The sequence below is a fragment of the Paramormyrops kingsleyae genome, unplaced genomic scaffold (assembly GCF_048594095.1).
Source record: "Paramormyrops kingsleyae isolate MSU_618 unplaced genomic scaffold, PKINGS_0.4 ups33, whole genome shotgun sequence".
NCBI classification, from domain to species: Eukaryota; Metazoa; Chordata; class Actinopteri; order Osteoglossiformes; family Mormyridae; genus Paramormyrops; species Paramormyrops kingsleyae.
In genome coordinates, this window is record NW_027325971.1 from 829,126 (window position 1) to 848,190 (window position 19,065).

Here is a 19,065-nt window from a genome sequence, read left to right on the forward strand (position 1 = left end):
CAGCACTAATTGGTCCGTCTTAATTGTTTCATTGTCACCCCGAAACTTGTGTGGATTGCTCCAGAAAACAACCCTGGTTCCATTAGCCCCGGTAAGAATGGCAAAACGATGGCCAGAGTAACTCAACACTTGAAGAATGAAAGTCAGAATAGGGCTGTCTGGTGTTGTTGAGTCTTGTATTCTGTGACAATCGTATTGTTTTGGAAGTGTGTGTCTTGGAATACTTAAAAATAAAATGTTCATAAGGGATGGATGGAGTTTTACTTAGAGTAATAGATCGTGTTTGTTACCATGAAACGGTAAACATACGGGGCTCTAATCCACATGGTTACTGTATTGTATAATGGAATCGGTAAATTCTGCTGCTGTGATGTGTTTAAACATCACAGATAATCATTGTGAAATAGTAAGATAACAGGTGAATATGTCCCCATAATGTAAATCAGAAAAGGCAGAATTCTTACTTTAGGTACCCTGAGAGTAAAGAAATAATGGAATTTATGGAAGGCGCAAGATATATGTATATTGGTTTGTATATTTAGTGTCTGTCCTGTGCTGCCTTATGCTGTCTTACACAGTCTTAATTACTTCTGTGTAAGAAGTGAAATTTTCTTTGTGTTATCCATATGTTGACTATGTGCACCTGTCTTTTTATGTCTGCACATTGAGCCTGGAGGTATGCAATTTTGTTCAGCTATGCTTCCGTTGTTGTACTGTTGTATGGTGTGAATGACAATAAAGTTCACTTATATACAGTAAATGATTTGATTGAATAGTCAGTTCCTGATGCCAGCATTTGGATTGAGTGGGCTGTTAGCCTTGGTGCACATGAACCTTTCCAGCGTTGCTATTCTCTATAGTAAATGCTGTTCTGCATATCAGGCAATCTGTGCACTGACTGGTGTGTTTTTATAGGTGAAGTACCCCTACGGAAATGCAGGCAGCCCAATCCGAGACCAGCGCGTAAGTCTCCCAAGCATTCGTTTCCTGTCTCCAATGAGACAATGAGACGGCAGTATTTTTCTCAATGTGCAGTACTGACTGGCAAGTGTGCTGTCTGTCTGTCACTAACAGCCATCAATTGATTTGACTCTTGTATTTTTACACTTTATTTTGCATAATTGTACCGTCATTCTTTTATCAGGACGAAGGAGGAAACCTAAAGGACGGAAGGGGGCCATATACCAAGAACTTACAAAAGCTGCTATTCTCCAGTAACCCCTTCGATTCAACCCATGTGGGATCGCTACCATCCTGCATCGAGTCCCAACAACGTCGCACCCTGAGCCCTACTCACCAGCCTTATCATCAACTTCCTTCTTAGTTCCCTCACCAGTCCCATCCTCTTTTGTTTTACCTCCTTCTCCATCTCTTTTTATGGACTCCCCTCCTTCATCCCCATGCGTAGCCTCACCAGTTAGCCCAGCTCCAGAACCATCTTCAGCCCCAGCCGTAGTTCATCCCACCCCTCTGCCTCACGTTCTGGTGCAGGCCCCCTCATCTCAGCTGGTCATGGGTCCAACACCACCGTTTTTGTCCCCTTCTCTTGTTATTGAAAAAATGGAAAAATTCAATAATTACGATATAAGCAACTACAATAAGATGACCTATGATGCCAAGTGCTATGCTCATTACTGGTGCCAGCAGTTCTGGAACGACTTCATGAGCTCAGCTCACATCTGCAAGCAACAGAGGAATGGAAACTCTGAGGCTCACTATTCGTACGGGGATAATGAGGGTGCCCCTGCGACCGAGACTTGATGAAGATGAGGTCAAATTTCCTAGTGATGTGCTGGACCAGCTGAGTGACATCCCTGGGGTTCTGGAGATGGCTGTGGAGATGGGCTATCTGTCAGATGTAAATAGCGACATTTCACATAACGTAAGATAACATAGGATAAGATAAGATAGGTAAAGGTATGTTTAAGAAACAATTGCATGGGAACTTCCGGTTGACGTTCGACACGTGAGGCTGTGAGGTCCTGGAGCTCAGCGAGCAATTTCATTTTCATTATATTTACATACTTGCAGAAGCCATATTGATAGATAAATATTTATCCGAAAAGTTTAACATCACTAATTGAAGGACTAAGGCAGCAAGAAAACGCGTTTAAAAGTTTTGTTTTCCTCCCCGTTTAAAAATGGCTAGTCGCTCACAGAAACCTGCTACAGCTAGCAAGAAGGCTACCACTGAGGGTGATGCACAGCAACTTTCTTCGGATTCGGTTGAGAAAATTATGACAGCGATTGAACTATTGGGCACGAAAATAGATACACAAACTGCTGTCCTCTGGCAAGAAATAACTTCTATCCGCCAAGAGTTGCATTCTACGGCTAGCTCCTTACAGACTGCTAATGCACAGCATTCCGAGCATTTGGACGACCTCGAGCAGTCTACCACGGCGTGGAGCTCTACAGTCTTTACTTTGGAAACTGCTGCGAAAAAACTGCAGTCAGATGTGTGTAACCTGACAACTAAATGCATTGTTGGAATAGAGGAGGGCCAAGAGGGGACCAACCCGCGGCAATTCTGCGCAACTGCTTTGAAGGAGATACTGAACCTGGAGGAAACTCCACGTCTGGACTGGGGCCACCGTTCATTAGCACCGAGGCTGCGGGAAGGGGAGAGGCCAAGACCATTCATAATCCGTGTACATCATGGTGACGTGAAGGATCGCATCCTTCGCCTCTCCAGCCAGAAGAAGCGTGTGCACATCTTTCCGGACTTCACTCTGGAGATAGCAAAGAAGCGAGCTGCCTTTAAAGAGGCAAAGCAGCTCCTTAGAACTGTTAAGGATGTGAGATTTGGTCTCCGTTATCCAGCTACATTCCGTATCACATTTGATGGCGAGGAAAAAACCTTTACCGATCCCCATCGGGCCATCTCGTATATAAAGACTACCATTCTCCTCCATCATGATCAGGTACAGACATAACTTTCAAAAACGGTCAGTGTTTTTTAAGTGACCGAACTGTACAGGTTTATTTCACCGTCAGTGTCAAAGTTGAATTAACCAGGTCTATAGCCTACTAAATGCAGATAGTGCTATGTTGCTCAATTTATGAGAAAGACATTTGTTTTCCCTTTTTTCTCTCGGTTGTTATTAGTCTATATGGAAAGGTTTGGTGTAGGCACTTTTTTCAACATGCCGGGAATTCTTGTTCTCTTCCTCATATAAATAGGCTATAACATATGAATAGTTGATTTTCTTGAGCTGCTTTTGTTTACTATAATTTTAAACCATTAAACCATAGTATTTCATATTAGGCTACTGAATTGAAAACCAATGGGCTGCTCTTTGATAGTACACTATGTTTAGTGGCCTAATATTAGTTTAGGCCTACTTCATTTGAGACATTACAAAATACATGGTATTTTGCACTATACAGTGGTACCTCGGTTCTCGAACTTAATCCGTTCCGGACTCCAGATCGAATCCTAAAAAGTTTGAGTTCTGATCTAATTTTTCCCATAAGAAATAATGGAAAACCAATTAATTGGTTCCCGGCCCCCCAAAATGACACCTAAATATGTGTGTGTGTGTGTGTGTGTGTGTGTTTTTTTAAGCACTTCAACACAAAATGAACAGGATAAAACAAGAAGAGCATTTTTTTTCTTAATGGCTTCCAAAACGATAAAGATATTATCCCAACATTACCCCTGTCCTGCCCCGATCGTCCGCTCCTTCCGTGTGCCACGCCCCCTCGTTAAGCTCGTGTGGGATCCCCATGTGATCAGCTGTTTCTGGTTGTTGTCATTAGTCCTCTGTATTAAGTCCGCTTGTAAATTTTGTTTCCCCAGTCCGGTCATTGGGTGCGTTCGACTTGCTTACAGCGCTGGCTTAAAGCAACACATTCTGATCCTGACGCAATGCATTACGGTTAGATGCATTGCGACCTCTCACCCGGCTGCACAAACTGGAACCGCCTCCGTGACAACACACCTTTGCCCTTATTGGCTGAAGAGTTTAGTTACATGCATGACGTTTGTATCCCAGGCAGTTCCGATGCGTAATCTGCTATTTCTCCCGAATATCACGTAAAGCAGTGGTTTTCAGTTAATTTACCTGGTAAAATAAAGTTTAAATAAATGACATAAATGCTCTAATAGTACACGTAAGTTAGTGGTTTATTTATTGTTAGTTACTGTAATGTTGCGCTGTTTTATTTGGTTAATCGTCCAGTCTGTGAAGAAGGCATTCAAGTAAGAATTGCATTGTCGTATGACTCATTTCCTGGCGCGTACAATTTATATTAAGTCAGTGTTCATGGTTCGACTTCTGATATTCAGATCGAGTTCTAGGTCAAACTGGTTTGTTCGACTTTCAAGAAATTCGAGTTCTAGTGAGTTTGAGAACCGAGGTACCACTGTATATATATTTCTGAATGTGATTGCTCGCTGTGCTTTGGGTCGTTTTTGGTTAAATTAGAGACCCAAGTTAGAATTTTGCAGTGTTTTGCTCTTGGGATATGCACTGTGTTCGGGATAGTGCTGGGGGGTGGGGGTGGTGGTGTTTTTGTACTTAAAGTCTCTTTTTTATTTTGTTGTTTTTTTTGTCTTTCATTTTGTCCATTAGTGGTTACACTTTGTTTCGAACATGACATCTACCAGAGTCACAGAATTAATTTACTGCAACTCAGATTATGTCTGCTGGATATTACCAGTATTAAATATGGCAAATTCAAATATGGCTTCTGGGAGGAGTGGCCAGTCAGTTAAGTTTACTAATTGGAATGTGAAAGGCCTAAATCATCCTATGAAACGCACCAAGGTCCTTGCTCATCTTAAGTTTTTAAAAACGGATATAACCTTCTTAACTGAGACGCACATGCGCAGGTCAGATCATTTGAGTTTAAAAAGAGGCTGGGTTGGACAAGTATTCCATTCAACCTTTCGGAGTAGGGCCAGGGGGGCTGGAATCTTGATCAACAAATCAGTATCATTTGAAGTGTCTGAAACAATATTGGACCCCAATGGCCGCTTTGTTATTGTGGTGGGTAAACTGTACCGTTTGCCTGTGATATTAGCTTGTGTATATGCTCCAAATTGGGACGATTCTAAGTTCATGAACAATTTTCTATTGACCGTACCATACCTGGACACTCATCAGCTTATTTTAGCTGGTGACTGTAACTGTGTAATTAACCCAGTATTGGATAGATCCTCCAATCGCCCAATTGGTGCTTCAGAAACAGCTGAATGCATAGAGACTTTTTTACAATCTTGCAAGGTGTCTGACCCATGGAGATTTCTTTATCCTACAAAGAGGGAATACTCTTTTTATTATTCACGTATAGATTATTTCTTTATACATACATACATACATATCTACTCCCATTGGTAAAAGAATGTGTTTATAACAGTATAGTAATATCAGATCATGCACCTGTAACACTGGTCCTGACCTTCCCCTATCATAGACCTAGCAGATTCAGATGGAGGCTCACTTCACTTCTTTTGTCAGATGAATCATTTATTGCCTTCGTAAATGCTGGTATAGATATGTTTTTAGAAACTAATGTAAATGAAGAGACCTCCCCTTCCTTACTTTGGGAGACGCTCAAGGCTTACCTGAGGGGCCAAATTATCTCCTACAATGCCTCTGTTCATAAAGCACAGGTAGCTAGGCAAACATAATTTTTGGAATTCATCTCTAGAGTAGACAAAGCCTATGCCACTGGTCCATCTCCAGAGCTATATAAACGGCGGATGATGTATCAGGCTGAATTTGATCTGCTCTCAACTGGACAGGCGGAACGGGCTCTGTTAAAAACCAGACACATGTTTTATGAGTATGGGGAGAAACCAAGCAGGGCTCTGGCTTATAGTTTAAAACAGACATCTAGTACTCAAGTAATTGCCCAGATTGATTCTGACACAGGACTATTATCAGATCCCTTAGATATTAATAAGCAGTTTAGTGATTTCTATTTTAATTTGTATTAAACACTCTTTTGATCTGAGTTTAATGGATAGGTTCTTTGAAGACCTGAATATACCCACCGTGGATGAGAATGTAAGAGAATCCTATTTCCTTACATGAAATTCATAAAGCTATCACATGCATGCAGAGTGGGAAATGTCCAGGCCCGGGCGGCTTTCCTACAGAGTTTTATAAAAAGTCTGCAGCAAAATGAAACCCTTTACTCAAGGATGTATTTGATGACAGCTTAAAGTCCCAATGCCTGCCTCCAACTCTACGTCAGGCATCAATATCCTTACTTCTGAAGAAGGGCAAGGATCCCCTCGCTTGCTCCTCCTACCGTCCAATTAGTCTCCTTAATGTTGATGTTAAGATACTGGCTAAGGTGTTGGCTCTCCGTCTTGAATCTGTATTACCCTCCATTGTGTCATCTGATCAAACTGGTTTCATTAAAAATAGACAGTTGTTTTTTTAATATTAGGCGTGTATTTAATATCCTTTACACATCATCTTCGTCTGAGTGCCCAGAGGTACTCCTATCTTTAGATGCTGAGAAAGCCTTTGATCATGTTGAATGGAACTATTTATTTTATGTTCTGAAGCGGTTTGGCTTTGAGGATATTTTTATTTCTTGGGTGAAATTGCTGTACTCCTCGCCTTTGGCTTCAGTTAGAACCAATGATACTTATTCACCATACTTCCCTCTTCAGTGTCGGAATTTCTGAGGCATGTATTTAAAATAAGTATTTTAACTGGAAAATTGTATTTTATAATTCATATTTGACTTGTTCATAAAACTTTTTTTAAACAATTTTATTTTAAAGAACTGTGTAATTTCAGAGCCAAATGCCGTGTGTACACAAATATTTGAATTATTATTGTTTATTATTATAACTGCCGAATACATTCCTGGAGCCTTCGATTTAGCATACACAGTGCCCTCTACAGGATTCTGTCGAAACAGCATCTCCTTCAATCTCATTTATTTTTACAAAATACCTGTTTTTGAGTTCACTGGGTCTGTATGATAATTTTAAGCAATGGACATATTTTTCCTCTAATTATAAGGTGGTCTGGTTTCCCCAGGGATATGTGCGTTTTTTTCACAAAACGTTTTCTTCATAAATCCCAAAATCTTCCTATAAATGTGTGTATGAGTGCTTCTCATATTTTTCAGTCACATTTATAGATGAGCACCCTGATTAATCTGTTTACATGAAAACATCTTAATTGCATTAAGGCATGTAAACGTAGCCACTTAACAAAAGGTAATTTGGTGACTTTGCAAACTGCATGTTCCTCATCTCCTCTGTATGGACCATAGAGCTGTGCATCGGAGAGTCTGGCAACACGCTACGTTTCAAGATACAGGCATTACAATTCAATGCGCTGCTCTATTTCACCTTTAAAATAAAATATCTGCTTTTAGGAAAACTTGGCATAGTATAAAGAGCACACCACCAAATTCATGAAATCTGAGCAAAAACGTTTGATTTTAACGCAATCAGAACAGCATTTGCATTTAACACAGTCCCTGTAACAATCCAGCCTTGTAGCACTACAACTATTTCGGATTCAGCCAACTGGCAGTCTCGTGCAAGTTACTGAAAATGACTAGTTACCAATTACTGCATATCCTCCTGAGACCCGACCCATTCATTTATGTCCATTGTAGTGGACATTGTATTTTTGCATTTATTTTTTCACTGATGTTAGGAAACGTATTTATTCCTGTTGTGCACTAAAGAGGACATGCTGTGAAATTAAAAATAAAAATAAATTAGAAAAAATCTAAATTGTAAGATGTCTTATTTCCTCCAAAGACACATAACCTACAATTGAAGGACACTTTTTTCCTTGGGTCTCAGGAGGATATAAAAGTAATTATAATAAGGGTGGGACTGAATCGAGCGTGTCTAGATCTCTGCCTGGGGGGTCGCCGGCCGGGATCGCGAGCAGTTCCGACGTGTGGTGGGTGCGGCACCGGGCTGCATCAGCGCCTGCTCCCCCGGCCTGAGCTGCCCTGTATAATAACCTAATAACGGAAAATAACAGCGGGCTAAAGGCTGCAGAGTGATCAAATTAACATCGCATCACTGTTGAAATACATGGCGCAGACATCGGGGGAATATGGAATCAAATGTTCGGTAGCGATGTTTCTGCATCACAGAGATGTTTGCCGATGGATTTTGAAGCATCGCGGAGACATAGTACCAATGCATGTGCATGTGCACTCTGGTTAGTTATATTATTTTAGTGTTGCAGCTATGACAACGCCAGACAATACAACTGTCTAATTGTATCTATTACCGTACCTATAATATCAGCCATTCATTTCGCCACGGTGAGGTCGGATGGCGTTCCATCAGAAACAGGAAATTAGGGGAACATGCTGTCTTCATCTTTCCTATTGATGCACTGGAGCAGCTAAGTGCCATCCCTGGGGTTCAGGAGTTGGCTGTGGAGATGGGCTATCAGTATTAAGATAGGATATGTTATGGTTAAGATCAAGTTCTGTAGCATAAGGTAACATAGGATAAGTTAAGATTATATAGGATAAGTGTTGGATTATGTGTTCTCATCTCATATGTTTGTATTATTTCTGATTATTAAGTTTTTTCCACGATGTTGACAAAAAGGGTCTACTTTTTCTTTTCTGCGCATGTATAATGTGTGACACGATGTATGCTGCGTGTGGAGTGATTTCTTCTCTCTTTCTGTAAGTTTTTCATGACAGCAGACGTGTGTAGACGTGTGTCAAAATGTATGCTTTAAAACGAAAATGTAAATACTGAAAAGACGTAAAATAAAACACCAGTTTACAATATTAATCAGTTTATTGATTTACACAAATGAATGAAGAGAACATTTGGTTCATACATATGGAGGCAGAAAGCTCAACAATAAGGTTAAGATAGGTCAAGTTAAGATTGTATAACATAAAATAGCATATAAGTTAAGACTAAGACAGGATAACTTACCATAAGGTTAAGATAAGATTATATGATATAAGATACCATAGTATAAGAATGATAGGATTGTATCATGTATTTATAGGATTCCTATAAATGTTTGTATGAATGCTTACCATCTTTTTCAATCAGATTTATAAATGAGTTCCCCGATTAATCTGTTTACATGAAAACATCTTAATTGCATTAAGGCATGTAAACGTAGCCACCTAACAAAGATAAAGATAATGTTTATTGTCATTGTCACTTGGACAACGAAACTGAAAATGCAATTCAAGTCAATGTGAGGTATAAAAAGAGTAATAAAATATTACAAAATATACAAATTGCATTGAATACTGCATTGACTATACCGACTGCACTGAATAACCATACTGCACTGATTAAATATAAGAAATGAACTGTTATGTTTTGCATTTAACGCCATGATTGCTAGGGGTGTGGTCCTGGTCAAGACAATCTCCTGAACTCCAAACTGAATGTCAGAATGGGAAAGAAAGGTGATTTAAGCAATTTTGAGCGTGGCATGGTTGTTGGTGCCAGACGGGCCGGTCTGAGTATTTCACAATCTGCTCAGTTACTGGGATTTTCACGCACAACCATTTCTAGGGTTTACAAAGAATGGTGTGCAAAGGGAAAAACATCCAGTATGCGGCAGGCCTGTGGGCGAAAATGCCTTGTTGATGCTAGAGGTCAGAGGAGAATGGGACGACTGATTCAAGCTGATAGAAGAGCAACTTTGACTGAAATAACCACTCGTTACAACTGAGGTATGCAGCAAAGCATTTGTGAAGCCACAACACGCACGACCTTGAGGCGGATGGGCTACAACAGCAGAAGACCCCACCGGGTACCATTCATCTCCACTACAAATAGGAAAAGAGGCTACAATTTGTCCATCCCTTTATGACCACCATGTACCCATCCTCTGATGGCTACTTCCAGCAGGATAATGCACCATGTCACAAAGCTCGAATCATTTCAAATTGGTTTCTTGAACATGACAATGAGTTCACTGTACTTAAATGGCCCCCACAGTCACCAGATCTCAACCCAATAGAGCATCTTTGGGATGTGGTGGAACGGGAGCTTCGTGCCCTGGATGTGCATCCCACAAATCTCCATCAACTGCAAGATGCTATCCTATCAATATGGGCCAACATTTCTAAAGAATGCTTTCAGCACCTTGTTGAATCAGTGCCACGTAGAATTAAGGCAGTTCTGAAGGCGAAAGGGGGTCAAACACCGTATTAGTATGGTGTTCCTAATAATCCTTTAGGTGAGTGTATATATATATAATATTTATATTATAATATTATATTATTTAAGCTAATTTCCTAGATCCTTAAATTTGCAAGCAATCATTTGAAGAACATAAGAACATAAGAAATTTACAAACGAGAGGAGGCCATTCGGCCCATCAAGCTCGTTTGGGGAGACCTTAGCTAATAGCTCAGAGTTGTTAAAATCTTATCTAGCTCTGATTTAAAGGAACCCATGGTTTTAGCTTCCACTACAATAGCAGGAAGACTATTCCATACTCTGACTACACGCTGTGTAAAGAAATGCTTCCTCAAATTTGTTTTAAAATGTTCTCCCGCTAATTTCCACTTATGGCCACGAGTTCTAGTATTTAGACTAATATTGAAATAGTAATTTGGCTGAACAGCATCCAGACCCGTTAGAATCTTATAGACCTGAATCATATCCCCCCTTAGTCTCCTTTGCTCAAGGCTGAACAGATTCAGTTCCGCTAACCTCTCCTCATAAGACATTCCTCTAAGACCAGGAATCATTCTCGTAGCTCTTCGTTGCACCTTTTCTAAGGCAGCAATGTCCTTCTTGAGGTATGGTGACCAAACCTGCACACAGTATTCTAGGTGGGGTCTTACCAAGGAATTATATAAGTGTAACATCACCTCCCTTGACTTAAACTCCACACATCTAGAGATATAACCCAACATTCTGTTCGCCTTTTTTATTGCTTCCCCACATTGGCGAGAGTGGGACATGGAAGCATCAACATACATACCGAGATCTTTCTCGTAATCAGCTACCTTTATTTCAGTGGAACCCATAAAATATCTGTACTGTATATTTCTGCTCCCTGCATGGATTACCTTACATTTATCTGTGTTAAATTTCATCTGCCAAGTATCAGCCCATTCGCTAATTAAATCCAGATCCCGTTGAAGCCTCTCTGCTGCTAGATTAGTATCTGCTACCCCGCCCACCTTAGTGTCGTCTGCAAATTTAACCAGTTTACTGTATGTATTCGTGTCAATATCATTAATGTAAATTAGGAACAATAGTGGTCCTAAAATTGAACCCTGCGGTACCCCACTATAAACGGATGCCCACTGTGACATAGTGCCTCTAATAACTACTCGCTGCTTCCTATCAGTTAGCCAGTTTTTGATCCAAGCTGCCACAGTTCCTAAAATTCCTGCAGCTTTAAGCTTTAACAAGAGCCGTTTGTGGGGGACAACATCAAAGGCTTTCTGGAAATCTAAGTAAATCACATCATAGGCCTTTTTGTGATCAATTTCACTTGTAGCTTCCTCAAAGAACTCAAGCAGATTCGTTAAGCAGGATCTACCTCTCCTAAATCCATGTTGGCTATCCTTTATAATGTTATTTGCATCTAGGTAATCTACCATTTTCACTTGAATTATAGCTTCCATTATTTTTCCAGTAATGCTAGTTAAACTGATTGGCCTATAGTTTGCTGGATTACTTCTATCCCCTTTTTTGAATATGGGTGTTATATTAGCATGCTTCCAATCTGATGGTACCACACCCGCAGATAACGATTTCTGGAATATTAAAGTCAAAGGTTGGCTAATAATATCCCTCATCTCTTTCAAGACTAAAGGTAAGATGCCATCAGGCCCCTACGATTTATTTATTTTGAGTTTAGCTAGGCTTAGTATCACATCAACCTCAGTTATACATATATTGGTCATAGACGATGCTGTATTCGTATTAATAGGTGGTAAGTTACTTGTGTTCTCTATTGTGAACACCCTTGAAAAATTATCATTAAACTCGTTTACCATATCAATTTCGTTATCAATTATAAGGCCCTTACTATCCTGCAAATTAGTGATTTCAGCTTTTAGTGCTCTCTTGGAGTTAAAATATTGGAAGAAACCTTTACTGTCATGCTTAGCCTCCAATGCAATTTTTCTTTCTACATCCCTCTTTGATAGCCTAATGTCATTTTTTAACTCTGCCTGTAGACTTAGATACTCCTGCTTGATTTTGAAATCATTAGTTATTTTCCAGTTGTGGAACAGAGCCCTTTTCCTCCTGACTTTATTCTTAATTTCCTTAGTAAACCACCTTGGTTGCCGTTTCCTAGATTTAGTTTTGCTGGAAACAGGTATGAAGTCCTCTTGCACTTGCAACAATGTGCTTTTGAAAAATTCCCATGCCTCTTCAACTGTTTTGCTATTTAACTCTGTCCAGTTTACAGTTTCTAATTTCCGTCTCATACCATTAAAGTTAGCCTTCCTAACATTGTATACTTTTAATTTAGACTTTGCTCTTCGGACACTAAAATTAACCTCGAATTTAACCATGTTATGATCACTACCGTACAATGGGTCTAAAACCTCTAATTTTCCAATCCTATCCTGGTTATTACAAAAAACGAGATCAAGAAGGGCTTCTCCCCTGGTAGGAGTATTAACAAACTGAGTAAAAAAACAATCCTGTACTAATTCCACCATCTCAAGTTCATTTACAGAAGAGCCAGAGACTGTGTCCCACTGTATCCCAGGTAAATTAAAATCACCCATAACCACCACATCATTTTTATTACTCATAATCCTGATATCATCATATAATATTCTGCTTTCCTCTACAGCTACATTAGGTGCCCTATAACAAACCCCGACAATTAGGCCATTTGAATCTTTAGCATCAAGTTTGATCCATACAGCTTCTGAATTTTTATTTTTATCAGTGAGATCCCTTGCCTGCAAGTTTTCTTTTACGTATACTGCAACACCACCTCCCTTCTTGCCTATCCGGTCTCTACGGAACAACGTATAACCATCCATATTATATTCATCACCATCATTGTCACTCATCCATGTTTCAGTTATTCCTATAATGTCGTAATTGTCAGAAGAAATTAAAGCCTCTAAGTCATTAATTTTGTTTCTAATACTCCTAGCATTCAAATACAGACCACTAATGGTAGGCCTTTTACAGTGTCTACTTTTAATATTTATTTGGGCTTTCCGTCTCTCCCCACATAAATTCTTAACTGACCTCCCTGCCCACCCAGTCCCTAGTTTAAACATTCCTCAACTATTCTGCACATACGCCTCCCCAATACACTGGTTCCCCTATGGTTCAGATGCAACCCGTAAGAGAGAATGAACCTTTACTATGTGAGAAAGAGAAGTGCTCCTCCCTGCTTAATCAACTTAAAACACATAAAACATTCTCCTTCACCTTTCCCCTTATACTACAAGCCTTCCATTTCAGTTTAGCTGATTCTTAGCACAGCTGACTAGTAAATTTCTAGTCAGGCGAAAGGGGGTCAAACATCGTATTAGTATGGTGTTCCTAATAATCCTTTAGGTGAGTATATATGCATGATAACGTCATGTGTGCAAAATGTTTGTGCATATACAAGGAGGAAGCTTTTTTAGACATTTTAATGAATGGTCATTAGCGTCGATAGCTAGTTGATCACTTGTGTTGAGCCAAAAAACTTGCAGGCTCCATTTTTAGGGCCTATTCATTTTTATACTTTTAAAGGTCTTGCTGAGTGTAGAGCTGAAATTGTGCTTGTCTCAGAGGCTTGAGAGTACAGCAAGGGAAGACGAAGTGTCTCCGGGACGACCACAGGCAACCTGGCACTGCCCGGGCAGATGAAAGAAGAAGGGCACAGAGCCAGGTTGGGCACCACAGCGCTATCCAGCCCATGGTTGACGATGGTCACATTCCACCAGAACCTCCCAACACTAACTCCCCGGGGAACTTCCAAGCAGCAGAGCAGATCCCAACAGCCGAGGATTAAAGGAAAGGAGAGATTCTGGCAGGAAGAAGATCTTGTGGCCAAAGTTTGGAGAACAGATGTGTTACAAATGAAATATCACATTAAGCCTGGGTTATTTCACCATTTTTATTACAGGGAAATTTGTGAAACTCATATTTGAAATAAAAGTATGTGCTACAGCTTAATCATTTTTTCATACATTATTTTGTATTTTCAAAATGTCTTTATTGTAAACTGCACAGCATGTGCCGCTGTGAGCACTATCCCCCGTACAGGAACTATGAATAAGAAGCCTTTAACCTGGGCAGAAAATACATTGTTTTTTTTCCCCCTTGTCGTGTCCGGCAGTTTAGCAAGCAGGATGTTAGTCTGGGTGCTTTATTGTGCCAACACTTTTATTTTGCAAAGTGGAGCTTCGGATTTAAGCTCCTCTTGTTACTTGAGGTATACTCTTTATTAATCATTTTTATGTCATTGCGCCACAAAGCCGGAGCTGACAGGGGCGGTTAGTGGGAAAGAGATAGAGAGAGAAAGTGAGAAAGGAGAGAAAGGGGTAAGAGACAGAGGAAGTAGAAAAATAAATAAATACATAATAAAAATAAAATAAGGAGGGGGGTCAGAGAGAGAGACAGGGAAAGAGAAATAATACATAACAAACAGTAGAACAAAAAGGAAAGAGTGATAAAAGGACAGCTTCTGCATCTTGCTGTTTTACACTGTATCATCACACCAGCTGCTGTATCTGAAAGATAAGATCCAGGGACACACACAAACAGTATACACACAAAAAAACCAGTGGTACCGTTATGACATGGGAATATGCTTGTGCCAGTATCTGCTTCTGGAATTAAATACGTTAATACCAACGAAAGAAAATAAATATATATACATAAGCAGACCACCAGGAACACTGTCTAAATATCGCCGTACCCGTATCTGCATCTGAGAGGAGGGAGTGGAAGCCACACACCAACTTTCACACATACTCTCACACACACACACACCCAGACAAGGAGAAAGAGGGATAAAATGGGGGAAGAGAGCCCTAGACTCTCTTGTGTGTGTGTGTGTGTGTACATGTGTGCGTGCATGTCTATGTGTGTGTGCATTCTAAGTGTATGTGTGTTGATATGAAAGTGTGTGTATGTGTGTGCGTGTGCATATGTACGTGTATGTGTGTGTGTTTATGCATACGTGTATGTGTGTGTGTACGCATATGTGTATGTGTGTATGTTTGTGTGCTGTGAGTGTATGTATGAGTGTGCAGGTTAACATGGAATGATTCCCAGTGAGTGTGCGAGGCCACAACAACACCGCCCTGGGGCCCCCAGACGGCCGGGAGAGCTCCGACGGGTCATGGACCCAGCCGCCCCACAGCGGCCAGGTACCCGGGCCCCCCGCCACCGTATGGCTGCGCGCCCACCCCAGGAAGGCAGGGGGGGAGGCACCGGGTGCCCCCCACCGGCGAGCACGAGCCAGGAACCCCACGGCCACAGGCCCGGGGGCCGGCCACGCAGGCACGGACAGAGCCAGGAGCCCGGACCACCCGCACACCCCGCGGGGGCCCCGCCAGCCCCGGGGAGACCCGCCCCCCCCCCATTGTTTTTAAGTCGGTCTTAATGAAATAGTACCAGTTTCAGAGGGCATTAAGTTGAAAAATACACAGTGAAATATCTAATAATAATAATAATATCTGAACATTCAAACACAGCATACAACTCAGTTTGCAAATTTAAATTTTATTTTAAAGAACTGTGTAATTTCAGAGCCAAATGCCGTGTGCCCACAAATATTTGAATTATTATTGTTTATTATAAATGCCAAATACATTCCTGGAGCCTTCGATTTAGCATACACAGTGCCCTCTACAGGATCCTGTCGAAACAGCATCTGCTTCAACCTCGTTCACGAAATATGCGTTTTTTTCACAAAACGTTTTTCTTTATAAATCCCAAAATCTTCCTATAAATGTTTGTATGAATGCTTACCATCTTTTTCAATCAGATTTATAAATGAGTTCCCCGATTAATCTGTTTACATGAAAACATCTTAATTGCATTAAGGCATGTAAACGTAGCCACCTAACAAAGATAAAGATAATGTTTATTGTCATTGTCACTTGGACAACGAAACTGAAAATGCAATTCAAGTCAATGTGAGGTATAAAAAGAGTAATAAAATATTACAAAATATACAAATTGCATTGAATACTGCATTGACTATACCGACTGCACTGAATAACCATACTGCACTGATTAAATATAAGAAATGAACTGTTATGTTTTGCATTTAGCGCCATGATTGCTTTGGGGAAAAAACAGTTTTTCAGGCGATTTGTCCTGGTTTTCATGGCTCTGTATCTCTTGCCTGATGGCAAAAGCTGAAAGAGACAGTGATGTGATGAATCCTGTGAAATGTCCAAAGCTTTTTTCCGGCATCGGGAGGTGTAGATCTGTTCCAGGGAGGGGAGAGGGCAGCCAATCGTTTTCTCCGCTGCCCTGATGACCCTGTGGAGAGCTCTCATGTCTGAGGAAGTGCAGCTGCCGTACCACTCTCCATGGAACAGTGATAAAAGGCATGGAGCAGATTTCTGGGGAGACGGTTCTTTCTGAGGATTCTCAGAAAAAACAGTCTCTACTGCGCTTCTTCAGCAACTCCTTAGTGTTCTTAGGTAACTTGGTGACTTAGCAAACTGCATGTTCCTCATCTCCTCTGTATGGACCTTAGAGCTGTAGGGAACTTGTAAATTCTAAAGGGTTCACAAACTTCTAAGCACCATTGTTGTTTTATTGTATGCATGACCATTGGCTAAGATATGTGATCATTGTTTGGCTGTAGTGGAGGCTGACTGATATTCTGCAAAGTACTCAATTTCAGTAAATCTGCAGAGTGTCCTGCTGAGTGATTATAAGGGGATTGAATAATGTTTATTGCATCTGTATTCCACAGACGGCTATGAAGAGGGCAGGAGGAAGGCCAAAGAGGCAGAGACAATGTCTGACCTCCAGTCTGAAGCAGAGGTGTCTAGGCAAAGGCCACCAAGGTGTATAAGGTATGTCAGTTTGTGTCACATCACTATTACTTTTCCCGTTCACACGCTGTTTAAAGTCTTGTTTTCTATTAAACTTCACTGAATTGAATTGGTACGGGTCGAGGTTTGCCTTTTATTTTACACAGTTTTCCATTCAAGGTTCAAGGTCACTTTATTGTCATCAGCAGCTTCATACATGTACAAAGAGTGATGAAACAATGTTTCTCCATGGACCCAGTACAACATATAGTAACATATAGTAACACTTAACATCACAGTAACAGGACGTGCAAGGTGCACACAGGCAGTAAATAAATAGTGCAGAGATATAAACTTCGTAAGTAAGTGCAGTTGCTCATGTTTGTAACCCCGCAACTGCACCACCTTTTGCAGTAATCACTGCCAACAAGCAATCTCTGTACTTCACCATGAGACGTCTGCATTTGCCAAAAGGTAGTTTGGCTCACTCCTCCTGAGCAAACTGCTCAAGCTGTCTTAGGTTTGAAGGGTGGCGTTTCCACTGCAATTGTTAGATTTTTCCATAGATGGTAAATATGATTAAGATCTGGGCTCATAGAGGGCCATTTAACAATTGTCCAATGTTTTTTTCTCAGCCATTCCTGAGTGCTTTTAGCTGTATGTTTTGGGTCATTATCCTGTTGGAGGACCCATGACCTGTGACTGAGGCTGAGCTTTCTGACACTGGGCAGTATGTTTCACTCCAGGATGCCTTGGTAGTCTAGAGACTTCATTGTGCCCTGAACAGATTCAAGGTTCCCTGTGCCAGATGCAGCAAAGCAGCCCCAGAACAAAACCGAGCTCCTCCATGTTACACAGTAGGTATGGTGTTCTTTTCTTCTAAAGCTTCATCTTGCTTCTGTAAACAGAGCTGATGTGACTGGCCAAAAAGCTCCAATTTTGTCTCACCAGTCCAAAGGACATTCTCCCAGAAACTTTGGGGCTTGTCAAAATGCATTTTGCTGAATTCCACTCTAGCTTTTTCATGTTTCTCTATTAATAGTGGAGTCCTCCTGGATTCTCTTCCACGGAACCCATTATTGTTCAAAAGGCGACAGATGGTGCGATCAGTAAGTGACGTACCTTGATCTTGGAGCTCAGTTTGAATGGTTTTGAATGCTTTCCATGGCTCTTTCTACCATCCGCACTATCCTTCTGATCAACCTGGGTTGCATTTCCTCACAGTTTTGTGCAATGACCTCATGCTGCCATCTTGGGGCATTGCCAGTCTTAATGCATTGTCAGTCTTAGTGCATTGTCAGTCTTGGTGCATTGCCAGTCTTGGTGCATTGTCAGTCTTAGTGCATTGCCAGTCTTGGTGCATTGTCAGTGCATTTTCAGTGATATTTTTTTTTCTTTGTTTTAACTGCACATTCTGTAGTACATTATAAATGAAAACAGCATCCCCCATTTATGTGGCGCAGATCCTGTGAATAAGAAGCTGTCAGCCCTGTGTACATACCCTGTACATTTCCTGGGCTCCGATATTAATCATAAACTTCAGATTTTTTATTTATTTTTTTGGGGGGGGAGTGGCATTTGGTACCTGTTGACAGGACTCACACACACACAGTCATTCACATACACACACATCCGTCCATATTAACATTAGATTGTACTCATTTTAATCTAATTGTGGAATGCAGGCCTTAAATGATTCATATTATTTCAATAAGGCCTCCCTTTAGGGGTATAGTCCATGCTTTTACGTTTGTGTAAATCAAACCAAACAAAGGACACGGCCGCATGACCCCGCGGCGCCGAACAAAGAAGCACTGTGGGACATACGGCGGCGTCCGAAACAGACTGAGGAAACGAGCACATCGCCCGCCACTGCCCAGAGTCCCGCTCGCAAACGTCCAGTCTAAACTAGGTGACCTAAGAGCGAGGTTGGGGTTCCAGCGCGATGCAAGAAACTGCAATATACCATGTTTCACGGAAACGTGGCTGACCCCCCTGGTACTGGATCTAGTGGTGACTCCGTCGGACTCTTTCTCTCTTTTTCCTGTTTCATAACTGCTTGCTGTTGGTCATTTAGTACTTGCTCTTTGTCTATGAAACTATGTCATAAATAAAAAGGACATTTAATCGAAATATTACATG

At 40.9% G+C, this 19,065-nt stretch overlaps 1 protein-coding gene across 4 annotated transcripts; it reads left to right on the forward strand.

Annotated features, from left to right (window-relative positions):
• The first annotated feature begins 1,988 nt into the window (after window positions 1–1,988).
• Window positions 1,989–18,243, forward strand: LOC140585588 (uncharacterized). 4 transcript variants are annotated; one of them, XR_011987536.1, is made up of 4 exons: window positions 1,989–2,924; window positions 16,863–16,965; window positions 17,711–17,784; window positions 17,966–18,243. XR_011987536.1 is itself a non-coding variant. In XM_072708067.1 (4 exons), exons 1-4 carry the CDS (start codon window positions 16,491–16,493, stop codon window positions 18,034–18,036), a joined length of 342 nt encoding a protein of 113 aa, XP_072564168.1. In that variant the 5' UTR covers window positions 15,984–16,490; the 3' UTR covers window positions 18,037–18,243. The 4 variants fall into 4 exon arrangements, 3 of the variants coding, with proteins under 3 accessions (XP_072564166.1, XP_072564167.1, XP_072564168.1); XM_072708067.1 differs by lacking the exon at window positions 1,989–2,924 and adding an exon at window positions 15,984–16,584; XM_072708065.1 differs by having other exon boundaries at window positions 17,670–18,243.
• Window positions 18,244–19,065: the final 822 nt, after the last annotated feature.

Coding starts and splice junctions, on each gene's coding strand:
- LOC140585588 (XM_072708065.1), top strand. CDS start 2,142: ATGGCTAGTCGCTCACAGAAACCTGCTACAGCTAGCAAGAAGGCTACC. Junction 2,925..16,862: donor TTCTCCTCCATCATGATCAG/GTACAGACATAA, acceptor TGTATTCCACAG/ACGGCTATGAAGAGGGCAGG.